The 17035-nt window shown below is 44.5% G+C and overlaps 1 protein-coding gene across 2 annotated transcripts in view; it reads left to right on the top strand.

The window, feature by feature from the left end:
• LOC309689481 (uncharacterized protein) overlaps positions 1-17035 on the top strand; it is a 62250-nt gene that overhangs the window by 35097 nt on the left and 10118 nt on the right. For both annotated transcript variants that reach the window (XM_082505924.1, XM_082505923.1), the window contains 3 exons: positions 373-1070; positions 8343-8562; positions 12239-12446. In XM_082505924.1, coding sequence (XP_082362050.1) covers positions 373-1070; positions 8343-8562; positions 12239-12446 — 1126 coding nt within the window. The remainder of the gene's footprint in view (positions 1-372; positions 1071-8342; positions 8563-12238; positions 12447-17035) is intronic.

The following is a 17035-nucleotide window of genomic DNA, read 5'->3' as shown; positions in this document are numbered from 1 at the left end:
TATAAAGAGTATAATATATGGGCGAATTACAGTAATTATAAATGAGATGGAAGTGAGATGATTACATGTTTTCTGATGGATTGATTATATAATTTTAGAGCCGTGTACAAACCAAAATGTGATCTCCCTACATTTCAGTGCAGACTGTGCAATGTGTCTGTGCTGCATGAAAAGTTGTGGGTTATTTTTTGATTATTAAAGACTCCATCAGATGGATCTTTTCTGTAAGATTTTATCTTAGTGCAGAAGTGAGGATTCTGCATTAGCTGTATGAATTTATTATGTATGTATACAGGCACATTTTGGTAATTTGTTGAAATCCTTTTTGTGCACTCATGACTTAATTAATCCTTTTTGCCTGAAATTTCAAAGTGGCAGCTGCAGACACAACAGGCACATCAGAAGCCACTAAAGAGTTGCCAGAGGAGACACAAAAAAGTAATTTATCCCCAGAAACAGACATCAGTGTGACAGCACCACCAGCTTCAGACTCACTGCCTACACCTCCGGCAGCTTCTGTCGATGTTTCTGAAGTGTTTTTACCCGTCCCAACAATTGACTCTGGACTCTTTGAGGTAGCAGAGGAATCTGAAGTCCCCATTGTTACTGAGTCTCCTGAGGGTGATAGCGCTGAGCCGGAGGTGGAGTCAGAGCAAAGCGAGCCAGCTGTCGTCATTATTGATGAAGACTTGGGAGGCTACATAAAAAAAGAAGGCGGAAGCCCCACCACCCCGCCGGATGCTACCGAAGACATGGTGGAAGAAGCTGTGCAGGACCTGGCTGTGGAGCTGGATCAAACCAGCGTGGTGGCCACAGACCCAAATGAGCTCCTGGAAAAGGGAGAAGAGGGGAGCGGCTTCCTGTCTGTGCAGGAGGAACACAGGACCATTGTCACCACGGCCACACCTCCACTGAGATACCTAACCACTCCCACCATGACCACGGCCAGCCACGGCCGGGAGCTGGTGGTGTTCTTCAGCCTGCGCGTCACCAACATGGACTTCTCTGAGGACCTCTTCAACAAGACTTCACCTGAGTACAGGTCCCTGGAGAACACCTTCTTAGACGTGGTGAGTTGGAATGCAACCTGCATCCTTCTTTAGGGTTCTTTATTCTGCTGGTTTGTCTGGTTTAAAGAGTCATTATGTGTTGTTTGCAAAACTGTCACACCTCTTTGAATATATCAGCAATCACCAGTTAGTGGATTACAGCTGTTTAAGTAAAAATATATTTAAAGTTTTACGTACTGCAGCATTTCTCAAACTGTGGGACATGAGCCGCTGCAGGTGGGGCATCGATAACCAGCTGAAAAATACAAATGGATGGAAAATTAATAAAACTGTGGGTAAACCTGAGGGTACTGCTAACCTTGGGCCTTTGCTTTTCTTAATGACTGATAAAACATGTTCAATGTGCTGTGTAAACTTGGATGAACTAGTTACGATGATGCAGAGCTGACAGCAGCTAGCCCTGTCGGCACCAGCCTGTCTGTGAAAGTGGCCACGGCCGGGCCTCGGGGGCTTGGGTCCTGGTTGGTGTGTTGCCGGGGTTGTGGGCGGGTGGGTGCATGGGGGCCCGGCCCTGGAGCAGGGTGCCGCCGGTGCGTCGAGCCGCCTGGGGGGCTCTTCAACTGGTGGGGGGGATGGTCACATCTTGCAGGAGCTTTCTTCTCTTCAGGAACTCTCTGCAGGAGGGGGAGATACAGGAGAGGTGGAGGAAGATCTCAGCCTGGGCGTTTACCGTCTTATGTAGTCTGGAAGATGTGTGGATGGTGGGGTGGGTGCAGTTTTCTCTGTGGTGGGGTTGGGTGGACTGTCCAGGGCTCTGTGGAGCCGGAGGGCGCTACTGCACTGGGCCCCGGTCTGATGGGCCTGGGCCCCCCTTCCCTGGCGGGTCGCGAAGGGTGGGAGTGCCTACTGGGGTCAGCGGGGGAGCTGGCCCCAGGGAGGGGTTACCTGCCCCTCCCTTCCTTCCCTCCCCATCTCCAGCTGCCTCCCTCTTCCCGCTCCTCCACAACCACCCACACATGCAGGGCCTTGGAGTGGGGGTATGTCACCAGGGTGCAGAGGAGGCTACCCCCCCACCCCCCCCTGTCCCCTTCTGGCTGCCTCTGCCTCAATTTTATCCCACAACTTAGACATTCACATTATTCACACTCTCATTACACATACATATAGGATCTTGGGGGTGGGCACAATCACGGAGTCCAAATTACCATCAGGGTGTATACCTCACCCCTGACGTCGTTGCCCACCTCTCAATTTTAAATACACTTAGTCATTGAGGGCTAGCAGGAGGGACTATGCGCTTACCTGCTGCTCCTTGGCAGGTAGCTCCATGCCCTCCTGGGTTTTAATTGCACCTTAGAACACATATGCATCAACACTACAATGAGCGGGTGGAGGGAGGTTTGGAGTCTTCTCCCACCCCCATTCTCTGCGGCCTGCTGGAGCGGGAGGGCTAGTAGGAGGAGTTGGCCGTCCGACTGCGGTCTGGGGTGTGGGGCCTCCCTGCTGCTGCGGAGTCGGGGTGGTCTGCCTCTCCCCACCGCAGGGAAAAGGGTAACACCACCTGGGTCTGGGTGCAATTCCCCCCTCCAGGGGCAAGGGTACCTAGACCCGGTTTGTAGAGTACGCTTGGGGAGTGTGATTGTGTGTACAGCGTCTCTTTATGTCTGTCTCCACGTTGGTTGAGTGTGGAGTGAGTGCATATGAGAGCATGAGGGTGGGAATGGATGTTTGTGTCTGTGTGTGCCTGTATGTCTGTGTCTATATGTCAGGTTGGGTATCAGACGCCACCTCTCTGGGGACACCTCAGGCCCTCCAAGGTTTGGAGGCCTATCTCCACCCACCACCACTTCCCCTGCCGGTGGCGGACTCCCTCAGGTGTCGGTGTGTTGGTGGTTCTTTGTGTCTGGGGGTGGGCGTCCGGGTACACACCGGCTCACTCCTTGGCGGCCGCTTGTCGGGGCCTGGGGCCTGGGGCTCGCTCGGGCCCCTTTGGAGGTGGGGTGCCCCCGGCCTCTCAGCTTGGGGCTCGGTCACTCAGGCACAGCTGGGGGCCGGCGGAGCTCACGGGCGCGTCACTGCAACTCCCCCTGGCTTCTGCTCCGCGGCTGCTGGGCGAGCCCTCATCTGGGACTCTCCTCAGCTCTTACTGGAACAGTGGCGCGGCTGCCCCTCTGTTGGTCTTCCATGGTCTCTTGTGTTCTGGGGGCCTCTGGATGTCTGGAGTTTTGATCTCCTCCATACCCGCTTCACACCCTGGAGGACGGGGCTGTGGCCCCCCCACACTCCCTAGCAGATCATTACATGGAGAAACCTTTGGAATGCAAGCATGCTGATCCACACAGGTATGCACACATGGGTATTCACAGACGCGGACTAAAGCTTTCTTGGCTGCTGCCTCAAAGCACACTGTGCGCTGTCTATCTTGCGTGCTGCACAATATCGTTTATTATTTAGTAAATATTGATATCTATGACTAGCTAGTTTATTGTGATGGTGCTTTGTTTTCTCTATTATTATGTTGCTCTTTGTTGTTTGCTGTCTCCTCTGTTTGTTTTTTTTGTTTGTTTGTTTTTTTTTTCTCCATACAGGTGACCCAGGAGTTCTTTTTTTTTTTCTCTCTCTTCCCCCCCCTTCTCACCGTCTCTTCTCCCCTTTGGTTTTCTTTCTTTCTCTCCCCCTCTTTCTCTCATTCATTCCCCCTGTCCTATTTATTAAAAAAAAAAAAAAAAAAAAAAAAAATGACAAAGGATGAACTGAAGCTCTGCCATCACGTAATGTCGCATACTGCTGTTTCTGATGTCATTTAAAAGAAAAAAAAAAAAAAAAAAAAAAAAAAGAAAGTGGCCACGGCAATATTAATGCATAGCTTTAAACCTCGATGTAACTCAAACAGGAGAGTTGAATAAAAGGTTTTCTCCACTACTGTTGTTCTGAAGGAGGAAACCATCCATAGAGGTCAAAACAGTTTTTTGTATTAATTCAATTCAATTTTATTTATATAGCGCCAAATCACAACAAAAGTCGCCTCAAGGCGCTTTATATTGTACAGTAGATACAGAGAAAAGCCCAATAATCATATGACCCCCTATGAGCAAGCACTTTGGTGACAGTGGGAAGGAAAAACTCCCTTTTAACAGGAAGAAACCTCCAGCAGAACCAGGCTCAGGGAGGGGCGGCCATCTGCTGCGACCGGTTGGGGTGGAAGAAGGAAAACAGGATAGAGACTTGCTGTGGAAGACAGACAGAGATTAATAACAGATATGATTCAATGCAGAGAGGTCTGTTAATACATAGTGAGTGAGAAAGGTGACTGCAAAGGAAAAACTCAATGCATCATTGAGGCTCTGAAGGTTTTTATCTCAGCTGTAAAGTTGGACATTTTAACATATTATCCATCGGTCTATGGAGACTGACTCACTTTTGGAGCCTCATGTGGAAACTAGAGGTACTGCAGGTATTGGCACTAATGCATTCATTTGCATGTCATGTCTGCAGGTTTTTTTAATGTGTGATTTTAGAGTGTTAAATGACACAGACTATAAAGTTCAAGGTTTTATGTGACATTAATGTTCTGGAGTGTGATAGATTTAGCTGCTGTACCTGACATATCCGTTTACTCTGGGTATTTTTCCTCGTTAAACGTGGGTCCATAGATATTTTCTTCTCTTTGGCAGAGCCGATATATTTGGTTTATATCACCACATTAAAAAAAGAAGAAGCAATTATCCAATTCTAAAATCGAAAACTGAGCACTTGCTGAATGCAGAAAAATCCAAACTGTTTAATATTTGGGAGAGCATCACATCATGAAGCTGTAGCCTGAGAGCTGAGGGGAGCTACAGACTCGGATCATAATCATGTGTGGCTCCATCAGCACCAGAGACTCCTTTCATGTCATTTCATACATTATTATAAGAGGAGAGGAGAACATATTCCCCAAACTGAGACCTAATTGGAGCTGGTTTCATCCCGCTTTGATGCCAATGAGCTATTTTTCCTTCTTTGATTAAAATATTCATATTAATAGGGATATTTAGAGTGTATCGACACAGTGCCTGGTGAGTGCGATACCTCATACTTCTATGACTTGATGGGTAAAACAGAAAGCCAGACACAATTAATAACACAAGCTCTGTTTTCATTCCGAGTTCTCCTGGAGCCCTCAGCGTCGGAGCTGCAGGTTGTTGCGCAGTGAATGGATATGTTTTGATGTTTTGGATGAAGTGAGAGAATAATTTCAAGCTCAGGCAGGTACAATACAGCCCTTATTTCTCTCTGAACAATGACTCTGCTGGATTAATGAGGCAGGAAGAACACGCCGGGGGAATATAATGGTAAATGGATGATGCAGGTGCGAGTCCTCTGCCTGAAATACTAATCTAAAGATGAAACGTGCCTCCTACTTACTGCAGTTTTATTTGCAGATTATTGCCTGCCGTCAGTGTCCTTCAGCTGAGATTTCAGATCAAATAATTTCTGAAGAAGTGGGAGCTCTATCTGGATTTCTTAGCATTCAGACAGTTTTATCAACCTTAACTCTCTGCATGGCGCTCACATCTTTCTTTACCTTTCTTATTTTTCTCATTTGGATCCATCAATGATTAACACTCTACCCTAAACTAATTCCTGCTGCAAATGTACATTTTGGTGACCGTTACGTACTGACGTTTCAAAGTATTGAGTTCAAGCCTGGAGGCATTTACATACTAATATGGAGCTGCAGCAAGTGATGTTTGTGCAGCAGCCAATTAGAATCCAGAGCTAAAAACGGCTCAGTGTAACTAAAGGTGCAAATATTTCACATAAGCTTGAGTGACTATTCAAATACTCAGCAGTCATAAACATACCTTTCATTGATGAGTAAGCACTTCCTGCAGACTTTTCACATTAAAAGCCTTACAGGAACAGCAGCCTGCGAGCTGAGGCTTTTAATGAGTGTCAGTGATTTACAATGTTTGAAAGAGTGGCAAAGGTGAATAGACTGGAGTTACTGTTCTTTTTTGTTTAATTGGGTAACTTGGAAGGAACCATTGAGTCTGCAGAAATGCTGAGTTTGCATTATCAGCAATATCGGCTAATTAAAAGAGGGGCAGGCAGGAAAATGGAGAGATCTGGGTAATATATGAGTCAAAAAACACAGAAAAGCTTTTTATTTGTGTTTAACTCGAGGAATTGAACCAGCAGCCTTTAAGTCGTCTCCTCTGTGTCCTCGCTCTGCTGCTGGCGGTGAAAAATTAATTCAAGCCCTGCAAGACGCAGTAATTATCACATGAATAGAAATACAGACTCAGGCCGACAGATACTGCCTGGTAAAGAAAGTACTTTAAATCCTTTTGGGGACCAACGTTTTCTGAATAGATTTTACTCTTCATCTGCTGAACAGTTTAAACTGCATCAATAGAGGTAATTATGTCCGGTCAATGCAAATTAGAGAAACAAAACTGTCGAGTGTTTCTATTTGTTCTCTTTTAGTTTGACTCTGCAGATCGTGTGTGTGTGTGTGTGTGTGTGTGCGTGCGTGCGTGCGTGCGTGTGTGTGTGTGTTGAACTTCATTTTCAGGGATACTAATTTGTCAGCACAGTGTCTCATTTAAGGTGAGGATGCTCTCAAAAAAACTCAATGACAGGAGGAATACATGAAGAGGAGTGATGACTGAAACGAAGTGCGCTGCTTTACTGCATCTCCTCCGTAAACAGCATAATCACATCAGTGGCACTCGCTGCCAGCGGCACTTATAAATGTACTTATTATTTCCGGACACATTTTACACGCACATGCAAAAAGGACCATAAATATTTGTGTAATGAAGGAAGAAACAAGCATGTTCGGTAAACTGGACTTGTGGGGATTTAACCCGACTTTAAAGAGTAAAACCTTTTTTTTCTACCAGTGATATATCACTGTCTCTCTCTCATGGGTTCAATTTAAGGTCGAAAAATATTTGTTTTAAACTGAAATTTATGATATAATAATAATCACGATGATAAAAATACATTTTAAAAATTCGTAAAAAAGTTTAAATTGATGAATGAGGAAAAATATTTAGAATCACTGATAGAGACTAAAGTAAACTTTGTAAACTCATCGCATAGATAATCAATTCGGTTTGATTATATAACACCAAATCACTGATGACAGTGGGAAGGAAAAACTTCCTTTTAACAGGAAGAATCTGCGGCTATCTGCTGTGTGGGGAGGAAGACAGAACAGGCTGTTCCTTTCTTTGAGGCAACGCGATCAACACCAAACAGAAGACACTTAGGTCACTGCATTTCTAAAGGTTCTCAAAAACGGTAAGATGTGAACAAATAAGATAGTCAGCTCCAAGTATATGCCTCCCTTCAACACCGCCGCTGTTAGCTGTACTATAAATAATAGAAGCGATTGCTGTCTGGTTGATAACAGATGGAAAGCAGCTCGTCGGGCTAAATGTGGTGAAAGCCATTCTTCTCTTTTTATGAGGTGGATGCTTTTTGTGCGGATCTTTTACAAATAAATGCACGAGAGGAAACAGCTTCCAGTACAGATGTTCATACTAATGCAAAGTTATTGAATAAACCATGTTACATGTAAAAATTTACATGTAATTTCTATAATTAATTGCACCAAAGGATCGACTTTAAAGTGAATTGAAGATAAATGGGATTGAAGAAGAAGTACTGACTTAAACTGAAGGGAGAAAAGAACAGGGCTGTAATCCTATTAAGAAGAATAAGCCAATCAATTTGGGGCACAAAAACTGGGATTTAACTAGAAAAAACCCGGATAAATCCTCTGATTACTTTCTGGTTTGAAGACACAGTTCATCCATATCACATTAAAGTTTAAAATTATGACTTTAATCTTTCCTTTCTGTGTCTGCTGACAGCGGATTGACTCAAACAGTGGGATGGTTTCTTCCTCAGAGAGATGTTTGTGTGATTTAAAAGGCGTTCTGTATTCTTTGCAGCTTCTGAATTACAATATAAATCTTCAGTGTGAGTTCAGGCATTGCAAGAATTTCTCGAGCAGGAGGAGGAAACGTAGATGAATGTATTGATTTGTAGAAAGAAATTCCAGACATTCACACAAAACTCTGGATAAAATCAGACTGGGTGCATCAATTCAGCCAAGGCTTTGACTTCATGGGCATAAAAGATGTGAGTTATGTGAGCAGAGAGGCATCAAGTTATTTATGAATTCACTCAGTTTAGACAGAATTCATGATGAGACAGTTTAATCGGCCCAAACTACATTTACATCAATTTTCTTCTGTTTTTCCTTCAGTTTTGTTAATCAGTCAGACTCCCCTATGGCCTACGCGTCACTCTCTGCTTCTTCTTCTTCTGCAGCTGCTGCCGTTCCTGCAGGCCAACCTGACGGGCTTCAAAAAACTGGAGATCCTCAACTTCAGGAAGGGCAGCGTGGTCGTCAACAGCAAGATGAAGTTCACCAAGTCAGTGCCGTACAACATCACCGAGGCGGTCCACTGCATCCTGGAGGAGTTTTGCACCGCTGCCGCCAAGAAGCTGCACATCCAGATTGACACCCACTCTCTGGACATCGAACCAGGTGCGTGAAACGCTACCGGGTTTGCAGGTGTCCTGAGCTTTCTCTGCCCCAAACCGAACTGAATGTGAACTCCGGTCTGCTGCTCATGTACACCAGCCGGGCCTAAAATTGTGAGCAGTGACAGGTGAGGTGAATAACAGTGATTATTTCTTCACCTGTTAGCAGGTGGGAGCAAGTCAACATTTTGTTCTCAAAGTTGATTTGTTAGAAGCAGGTAAAATGAGCGAATGTAAGGATTGCCATCACAGTTTGACAAGGGCCGAGCTGTTCAGAGTGTCTCTACACCTGCAGCTCTCGTTGGGTGTTCCCGGTATGCAGGGGTCAGTATCTATCAAAGTGGTCCAAGGAACGAACAGTTGTCATGGGCGGCTGAGGCTCACTGATGCATGTGGGGAACGAAGCCCGGCCCGTGTGGCTACTTTAGCTCAAATTGCAAAAAACGTTTAAGCTGGTTCTGATAGAAAGCTGTCAGAATACACAGAACATCTGGCACTACAGACAGCGAGGGTTCCCACACTGACCCCATCCACCGTGTTCTGCTGGGAAACCTTGGGTCCTGCCAACACATGGACGTCACTTTGACATGTAACATCTACCTTAGCGGTGTTGCAGACCATGTACACCCTTTCATGGAAACAGTACTCCCTGATGGCTGTGTCTTTCATCAGGATAATGCGAGGTGCCACAAACCAGAAATAGTTCAGGAACAATTTGAGGTGTTGACTTGGCTTCCAGATTTCTCAGATCTCAGTCCAATCGAGCATCTGTGGGATATTCTGGACAAACAAGTCCCATCCATGGAGCCCCCACCTCGCAGCTTAGAGGACTTAAAGGATCTGTCGCTTACATCTGGGTGTAGATCCCACGGCACACCTTCAGGAGTAGAGTGGAGTGCATGCCTCAACGGGTCCGTAGCAGTTTATAAAATAGAGTAATATAACACAGGAAGACAGTTTGTTTTGGCTGATGTTAGCAGTGATTAAAGCAAGCTCTGGCTCAGTGCTGATTCTACTGTTGTTCAACTGAATATCTAAGAGTCCTTTTTGCATGCGATGGTGTTTTTATTCCTTAACATGAAAGATTAAAAAGCCAACATGCCGTTTCTTTTGTTAGCTGCAGTGCGGTGGTGTTTTATGATGCCAGGATTTCTTTTTATGTATGAGATATAAACAGGCATCTTAGAATAATTCACATTTGTTGTATCAGCAGCGCTCCTCTGCATGCAGTTCACACTCTAAAAGCTTTGTGATGTAATATTCTCCACAGATGAGTCTGAGGCAGGGAGCAGAGATCACAAACATTCAAACAGACTTGGTAATTAGGTCTATATGTCAAATCCAACGGCACACGGTGGGATCGTAGAGAACATTATAGGGCCCGAATAATGGTGATGAAGATGAGAAGTGAGCTGCTGAGAGGAGAAGTGCTGCTGCAACATCTTCTGTCTCGAGGCGAGCGTGTGTGTGTTTCAGCAAAATCCTGATTGGGAATCAGGTTTTTGCTGAAACACTCGTGTTTGTTGTGAACAAAGCTGCAGAAGCTGTGTGATTTTTATCACATCGGTATGGACCAACATCTCTGAGGAGTGTTCCCCAGCAAGGGATACCTAATAAAGTGGCTGGCAAGACTAGATTTTGAACTAAAAGAGGCTATAAAGCACTACATACACTGTAAAAACAAAGGTAAATGCAGGTTTATAAAACCTTAAATTCTCTTGTAGTTGATTTGAGGGTTACAAGCAATCTCCCAAAAACTGTGCAGCGATATGTTTGATAGATTCCTCAAACCTGCCAGTTACACAGTCTAAGAAAAGTAGTAAGAGGGACATTTTACATACACAGATTAAATATGGCTATTTATTCCAAGTCATGATGTAAAAGCAGCTGTTTCTGTTCCAGCTGGCATACACTGATAAATATTAGAGATGGACCGATCCGATATTACGTATCGGTCCGATACTGACCTAAATTACTGGATCGGATATCGGAGAAAAATAAAAAATGCAATCCGATCCATTAAATATCACGAAAGCACCTCACAAAACTTGCAACACGCCGTAACTTACCTCAGAATGTTAGCACGTCGGAGCAGTATGCATCACGTGATAGAGCGGCTGTGGCATGCGGGACCTGTCGGTGGTCTGGATAGCATTTGGAGCTTCGCTAGCAACCCGGCATTTCATCTCCGACAGAGTTATCCCCGAGAGAAGTAAAGCAAGTGTGTAAGTCCATCTCTGAATGTTTGTAAAGCATTCCTGCGTTAAGCTTAACAAGCACTGCCTCTCCTGCTGCTACTTCAATCATGAAACTGCTTAACGATCAGCTGATCGGCTTTTCTGTCGTGAGTCCGTCTCTCTTGTTTGTTTTTGGCCCACTTTGCACCAGAAAGAGGAAACCAGCGGCTGAACAACAGCAGCACGTTTAAGCTTGATCAGCTGTTGTTAGAATTTATTTAATATTACTTTCTACTCCAGGATCTTTTTCTACACAGCTGACGCTGGTAACTGTGCAGGGGCGGATCTAGCAAAGTTTAGCCAGGGGGGCCGATAGGGCATTAACAGGGAAAAGGGGGCACAAAGACATACTTTTCTTTCTTATTCTCATTTAAAATGTCTAGCTTTTAATTATTTAATATTTATCTGAATCTTACACCCAAAGTTTTAATCTGATGTAAAATGTATAGAAGTCAATTACTGTATATAGTAACTATTAAGTCTAATATATATACCCTAGTAAGCTATAGTAATTTTTCCTTTGGGAAGGTACCATCTGTGCAGTCTGCAATTTTGTTGAAGAAAGATGTTGAATCTATTTAATATTTCTTGAAAAAGAATTGATTTCTGTGTATTTTTTTTTCCACACTGCATCAAATTAAGGTTGATTACGTCGATTAAGCATCATGAGGTGGAGCGTGAGGGGTGGTTCCCTATTTTTTATTTATTTATTTTTGTTGTTGCTGGGAGTTGGAACCCTATTAGTTAGGTTGCTTAATATTTATGCTAAGTACTCTTTAAAATACCAGAATAGTGAGGATGGTGTAGGTTTAAGTTTATTAGATTGATCAGTATTGCTGAACTATGAAATTTTTTTTTTTGCATACAGGTATAACAGAATAGCTTTAGTGTAGTTGTTGTTTTAAACTTGAGTATGAACTTATACAAAATGCAGCAAGATATTTAAAAAACAGTTTTGTTGATTAAAAAACACTATATCGGATTCATATCGGTATCGGCAGATATCCAAATTTATGATATCGGTATCGGACATAAAAAAGTGGTATCGTGCCATCTCTAATAAATATACAGTATAAATAAACAGGAACTCTCCAGGACACGAAGGCTGTAGACCCCCAGCAGAAGCCCTGATTCAAACACACATACTTGCTGATGTATGTTTGGATTACAGATACTGACCACGTGCTGTGGCTTCACAACATGATGTACTTCTCATCCGTGACACCCTGCACACATGCTAATTTCCCCGGAGTGAATCTGACGTTTAGTCTCGGAGGCCGGCTAAACCTTACATTTCAGTGCAGAGCAGGAGGAGAGGATCTCATTAAAATCAAACACTCCTCAACACCTCCCGGAGAGAGGAGGGTGGTTAGAGGAAGGCGCGGGAAACTCCTCCTGAATACTAATGTGTGTCCACGTTTTTCTGCCTTCCTCTCCTTGCAGCTGATCAGGCCGATCCCTGCAAGTTCCAGGCCTGCGGTGAGTTTTCTCGCTGCGTGGTGAACGCCTGGACGAAGGAGGCGGAGTGTCAGTGCCAGTTGGGCTTCGTGTCAGTGGACAGTCTGCCCTGCCAGAGCCTGTGTGTCCTCCAGCCGAACTACTGCCAAGGAGGAGAGTGCCGCATAGTTCCCGGATACGGAGCCGTGTGCAGGTAAATGACGATGTATGCGGACTGTGTATCAGCAGGTCCACAGTTTGGTCTATAAAGTGTTACAAAGAACACAGAGCAGAAATCACAAAATTTATTATTTCTATAATTTTACAGTAAACGCAACCACATCATCAGCATATAATGGCAGTCTCAGTCTGTCCCTCCATATTACTTATTACACTGATATGCAGAACTCTAGAGACAAAGAGTTAACTCAAAAAGCACATGAGATGAGGGACTTTCAAAATAAGACAGGAAGTAACAGAACACAGGAACAAAAACAGCGTCCCAAACATTTTGTTGGGGGGTTGTTTAAAGAAAAAAGGAGTTAAACAAAACTGAAGGAAGCAAATAAATGAATGAAATCAAATAAAACATTAGGTTAAAGCTAATAATAGGTTTTAATACAAAAAAAGACTGCAAATAAAAACAACAAACTGAAAAAACAGGAAGAAACATTCACGGTGGACAGGACATCTCAGACTCAGCGAATGAAAACAGGACGAGTGTTAAATAGGATTTCAAACGGTCGATTGCTGAACTTTGTGCAGGTTGGCAGATTATTTGAGAGGCTGTGGAGTCGATTCATGGAGGGCAAATTTCATTGATAGCCAGTGCAGTGACCACTGCGTGATGTGTAGGAGCTGAATTGTGATTACTGAGTGGATTTGGACAAACTGAACATAAACGGGTCACCGCAGTTCAACTGAGAAGTCATTAAAGGGCCGTTAAAGTTAAAACCAGCTGCAGTTTTGTAAAAGCTGACCTTCACGACTGATTTGACTGTTAAAAATACGATTTTTACAACATTCAGCTGAACAACAGAACAGGAACACAGACCATGGGCAGCACGTGTTTCAGTTTTGGAGTGATGGTGAGGCAGAATTTAAATCTCAGGACCGGGGTTTGCAAACAGGTACAGCGGGAAAGTCAGCGTTCAGTCATTTCAAAGTCCCGGCTGCAGGAATGTGGGAACAATCATTTCAGAGTGATAATGTGTGACTGTCTTATCCTCACTCAGACTGAGCTGCCATTCTTTGAGCCGCTGGATTCAAACCGAGAGCCATAATTTTCATTACAGATGTATAATTTTTATCAGAGGGAGCTGGAGCCTGCCGGTGTATAATGTGATTTTCTGCTTTCTTTTTTTAAGTGGAATCGTTCTTTTTGTAAAGGGTCGTGATGCCTCGAGTTTAAGCTGTTCTCTGCAGCCTTCTTTAACTTTCTCTGTTAAAAGTAGAAAGTTATTCAGGTACTTTTTAACAACCTCAGCTTGGGGTTAACGCAGGGTAACCTTAAGCATGCAAAACAGAGGACTGAAGCCAAATTATACCCAATAAAATATGAGACAGGAATTAAACATACAATTAAACAGTGTTAGCAATCACCTCAATCGTAAACTGTGTCACTAAAATACACTGAACAAAAATATAAACGCAACACCTTTGTTACTGCTCCCATTCCCCATGGGATGGACGTAGAGACCTAAAATTCATTCCAGATACACAATATAACCATCCCTCCCAAACAGTGGTCACAAATCAGTCCAAATGTGTGGTAGTGGGCACATCTGCTATATTGAGATAATCCATCCCACCTCACAGGTGTGCCACATCAGGATGCTGATCTGACATCATGAGTAGTGCACAGGTGTACCTCAGACTGCCCACAACAAAAGGCCACCCTGGAATGTGCAGTTTTGTCTCACAGCAAAATGCCACAGATGCCACAAGCAATGAGGGAGCGTGCAATTGGCATGCTGACAGCAGGAATGTCAACCAGATCTGTTGCCCGTGCATTGAATGTTCATTTCTCAACCATAAGCCGTCTCCACAGGCGTTTCAGAGAATGTGGCAGCACATCCAACCGGCCTCACAACCGCAGACCTCGTGTAACCACACCAGCCCAGGACCTCCACATCCAGCAGGTTCACCTCCAAGATCGTCTGAGACCAGCCACCCAGACAGCTGCTGGAACAATTGGTTTGCACAACCAAACAATTTCTGCACAAACTGTCAGAAACCGTCTCAGGGACGCTCAACTGCATGCCCGTCGTCCTCATCGGGGTCTTGACCTGACTCCAGCTCGTCGCCGTAACAGACTTGTGTGGGCAAATGCTCACATTCGATGGCGTCTGGCACGTTGGAGAGGTGTGCGCTTCACGGATGAATCATGGTTCACATTGTTCAGGGCAGGTGGCAGCTGAGAATGTCCCAGTTCTTGCGTGGCCAGCATACTCACGGACATGTCACCCATTGAGCATGTTCGGGATGTGCTTGACCGGCGTATACGACAGCGTGTACCAGTTCCCACGAATATCCAACAACCTCGCACAGCCATTGAAGTGGAGTGGACCAACATTCCACAGGCCACAATTGACAATCTGATAGACTCCATGCGACGATGTGTTGCACTGCATGAGGCAAATGGTGGTCACACCAGATACTGACCGGTTCTGGGTCCCCAGACCCCCAATAGCGCAAAAAACTGCACATTCCAGGGTGGCCTTTTGTTGTGGGCAGTCTGAGGTACACCTGTGCACTACTCATGATGTCAGATCAGCATCCTGATGTGGCACACCTGTGAGGTGGGATGGATTATCTCAATATAGCAGATGTGCCCACTACCACACATTTGGACTGATTTGTGACCACTGTTTGGGAGGGATGGTTATATTGTGTATCTGGAATGAATTTTAGGTCTCTACGTCCATCCCATGGGGAATGGGAGCAAAAACAAAAGTGTTGCGTTTATATTTTTGTTCAGTGTAGAATAAATATGAAATCTGATTAGTAAACATCCATTGTTTAACCACTTATAGCCTGTCACAGCTGTCACAGGGAGAAGGGTAAGGTGAGGCGTCTGTGGAGAGAAAGTGAACACTTTCATCTTTTAAAGTGAAAAAGTCCACATGTGGAGGCTGGAGGGGACACAGAGTCATACTCATACACAGATTTTCATGCTTCATTTGGATTTTTTTATAACGCATGAAGCTCTTTAATTGCCAATAAGTTACTCGGTTAGGTTGGTATGCATGCAAACTCCTCCCACAAAGGCCTCAGCGGGCCAGCGGATTCAAATCCAGAACCTTTTTGCTGTTAGGCAACTGTGCCACCCAAATATACCCCCTAAGAAACAAACAAAAAGGCCACAATAGGACAGACAACCAAAAAAATCCTTATCTGTCTATCTGATTCAGACTGTCCCAGGAGCCCACTGAGCTCCTGATCCAATCTGGGATCAGGAACTCAGGAACCAATCCAATCTTCTCTAGCAAGAAGCGATAAGGAGAGCGCGGCGGTCCGTGTCCATCTCCTGCAGAACCATTCCCTATTTGGGGGTTTGTGTTGCCGTGCCTCTCCAGATCACCCGTTGTCACTTTGATTTGCACTAAAACACCTGAAATGGATCAAGAAGATAAACTCTGGAGGCTGACACAGACTGAAGCCATGATATAACTACCAGCCACTCACGTGACTGCAGGAAAGTGAGCGTATAGAGACATCTATGGTGAAAGAAGAAGGGTGGAGCCTCTTTTTCTTCTTCTGTCGCTTTGTGGTGTAACAGCTAATTTGCTTTCACTCTTCTGTCCAGTTCATCCCAAACCAGCTCAATGGGGTTAAAGCCTGGAGACTGTGGCCACTTCGTGTTTTTAAGCTTACTATCTTGTTCTTTTTTCCTGAGGTAATTCTGCCATAGCTTGGACTTGGGTCATTATCTTGCTGTAGGATGAATCCTTGACCAACTACATGCATACCAGAGGCTATTGCATAGTGCTGCAGAATGCTGTGGGAGCCGTTTTGCTTCATGCGCCTCTCACTCTGTACAAGTCACCCACCCTGGATCCAGCAAAACAGCCCCAGACCATCACACTTCCTCCTCCATGTTTGCCAGTTAATGCCACACACTGTGAAACCATCTTTTCACCTACTCAACGGCGCACAAAGATCCAGCCCCTCACCACTGTAAATCAATGCTAAGTTGATTTTTAACGGAGAGAAAGCGTTTTTTCTTTTATTAACCACCTGCAGAGAGTCGCTGCCGCTCAACTGCCAGAAAAATCTAATTTCAGCACCGTTATATGCCAGCACCTCGCCTCCTGACACACAGCACCTCAGAGATTCTCACGCTCAAACGTCGATTTTCCATCAGCTCAACCTTTGCACAGATAGTTTTGGGTCTGCATTGTTTCACCTGTCAGACAGCACAAACTTCATTTTCTGGATCTGCAGTGGTGAGACATTAGAGAAACCACAAAAGCGTAAAACACGTATTAAAACGCCATCGTTACAGCTTCTGTGTCCACAGATTAACAGGCAGGAGATCCACAGCTCTGAGCTTCTAGACTGAGGACTTCGTTTATTGTTCGTTGGAGAAAAACACAAGAAAACTAAGAAGTGTGGTGTATTAGGGGCTAATCCTTTGTGATCTCCTTTGAATTCATCTTGTTAAGCGTTGTTGTAAAATCCTGACCTACACGAAACCCAGTTGTTAAAAACTTAAGCAGGAAAATAAGGGACAGCACAGCAGCTAATTTGAGTATCATAATTGGAGGTTCAGACTAAAAACGGAAGTTTCTTGTTCCTCAA

Source organism: Aulonocara stuartgranti (assembly GCF_965226115.1).
Source record: "Aulonocara stuartgranti genome assembly, chromosome: 15".
In the NCBI taxonomy this organism is placed as follows: domain Eukaryota; kingdom Metazoa; phylum Chordata; class Actinopteri; order Cichliformes; family Cichlidae; genus Aulonocara; species Aulonocara stuartgranti.
This window is presented reverse-complemented; position numbering and strand designations above follow the sequence as displayed.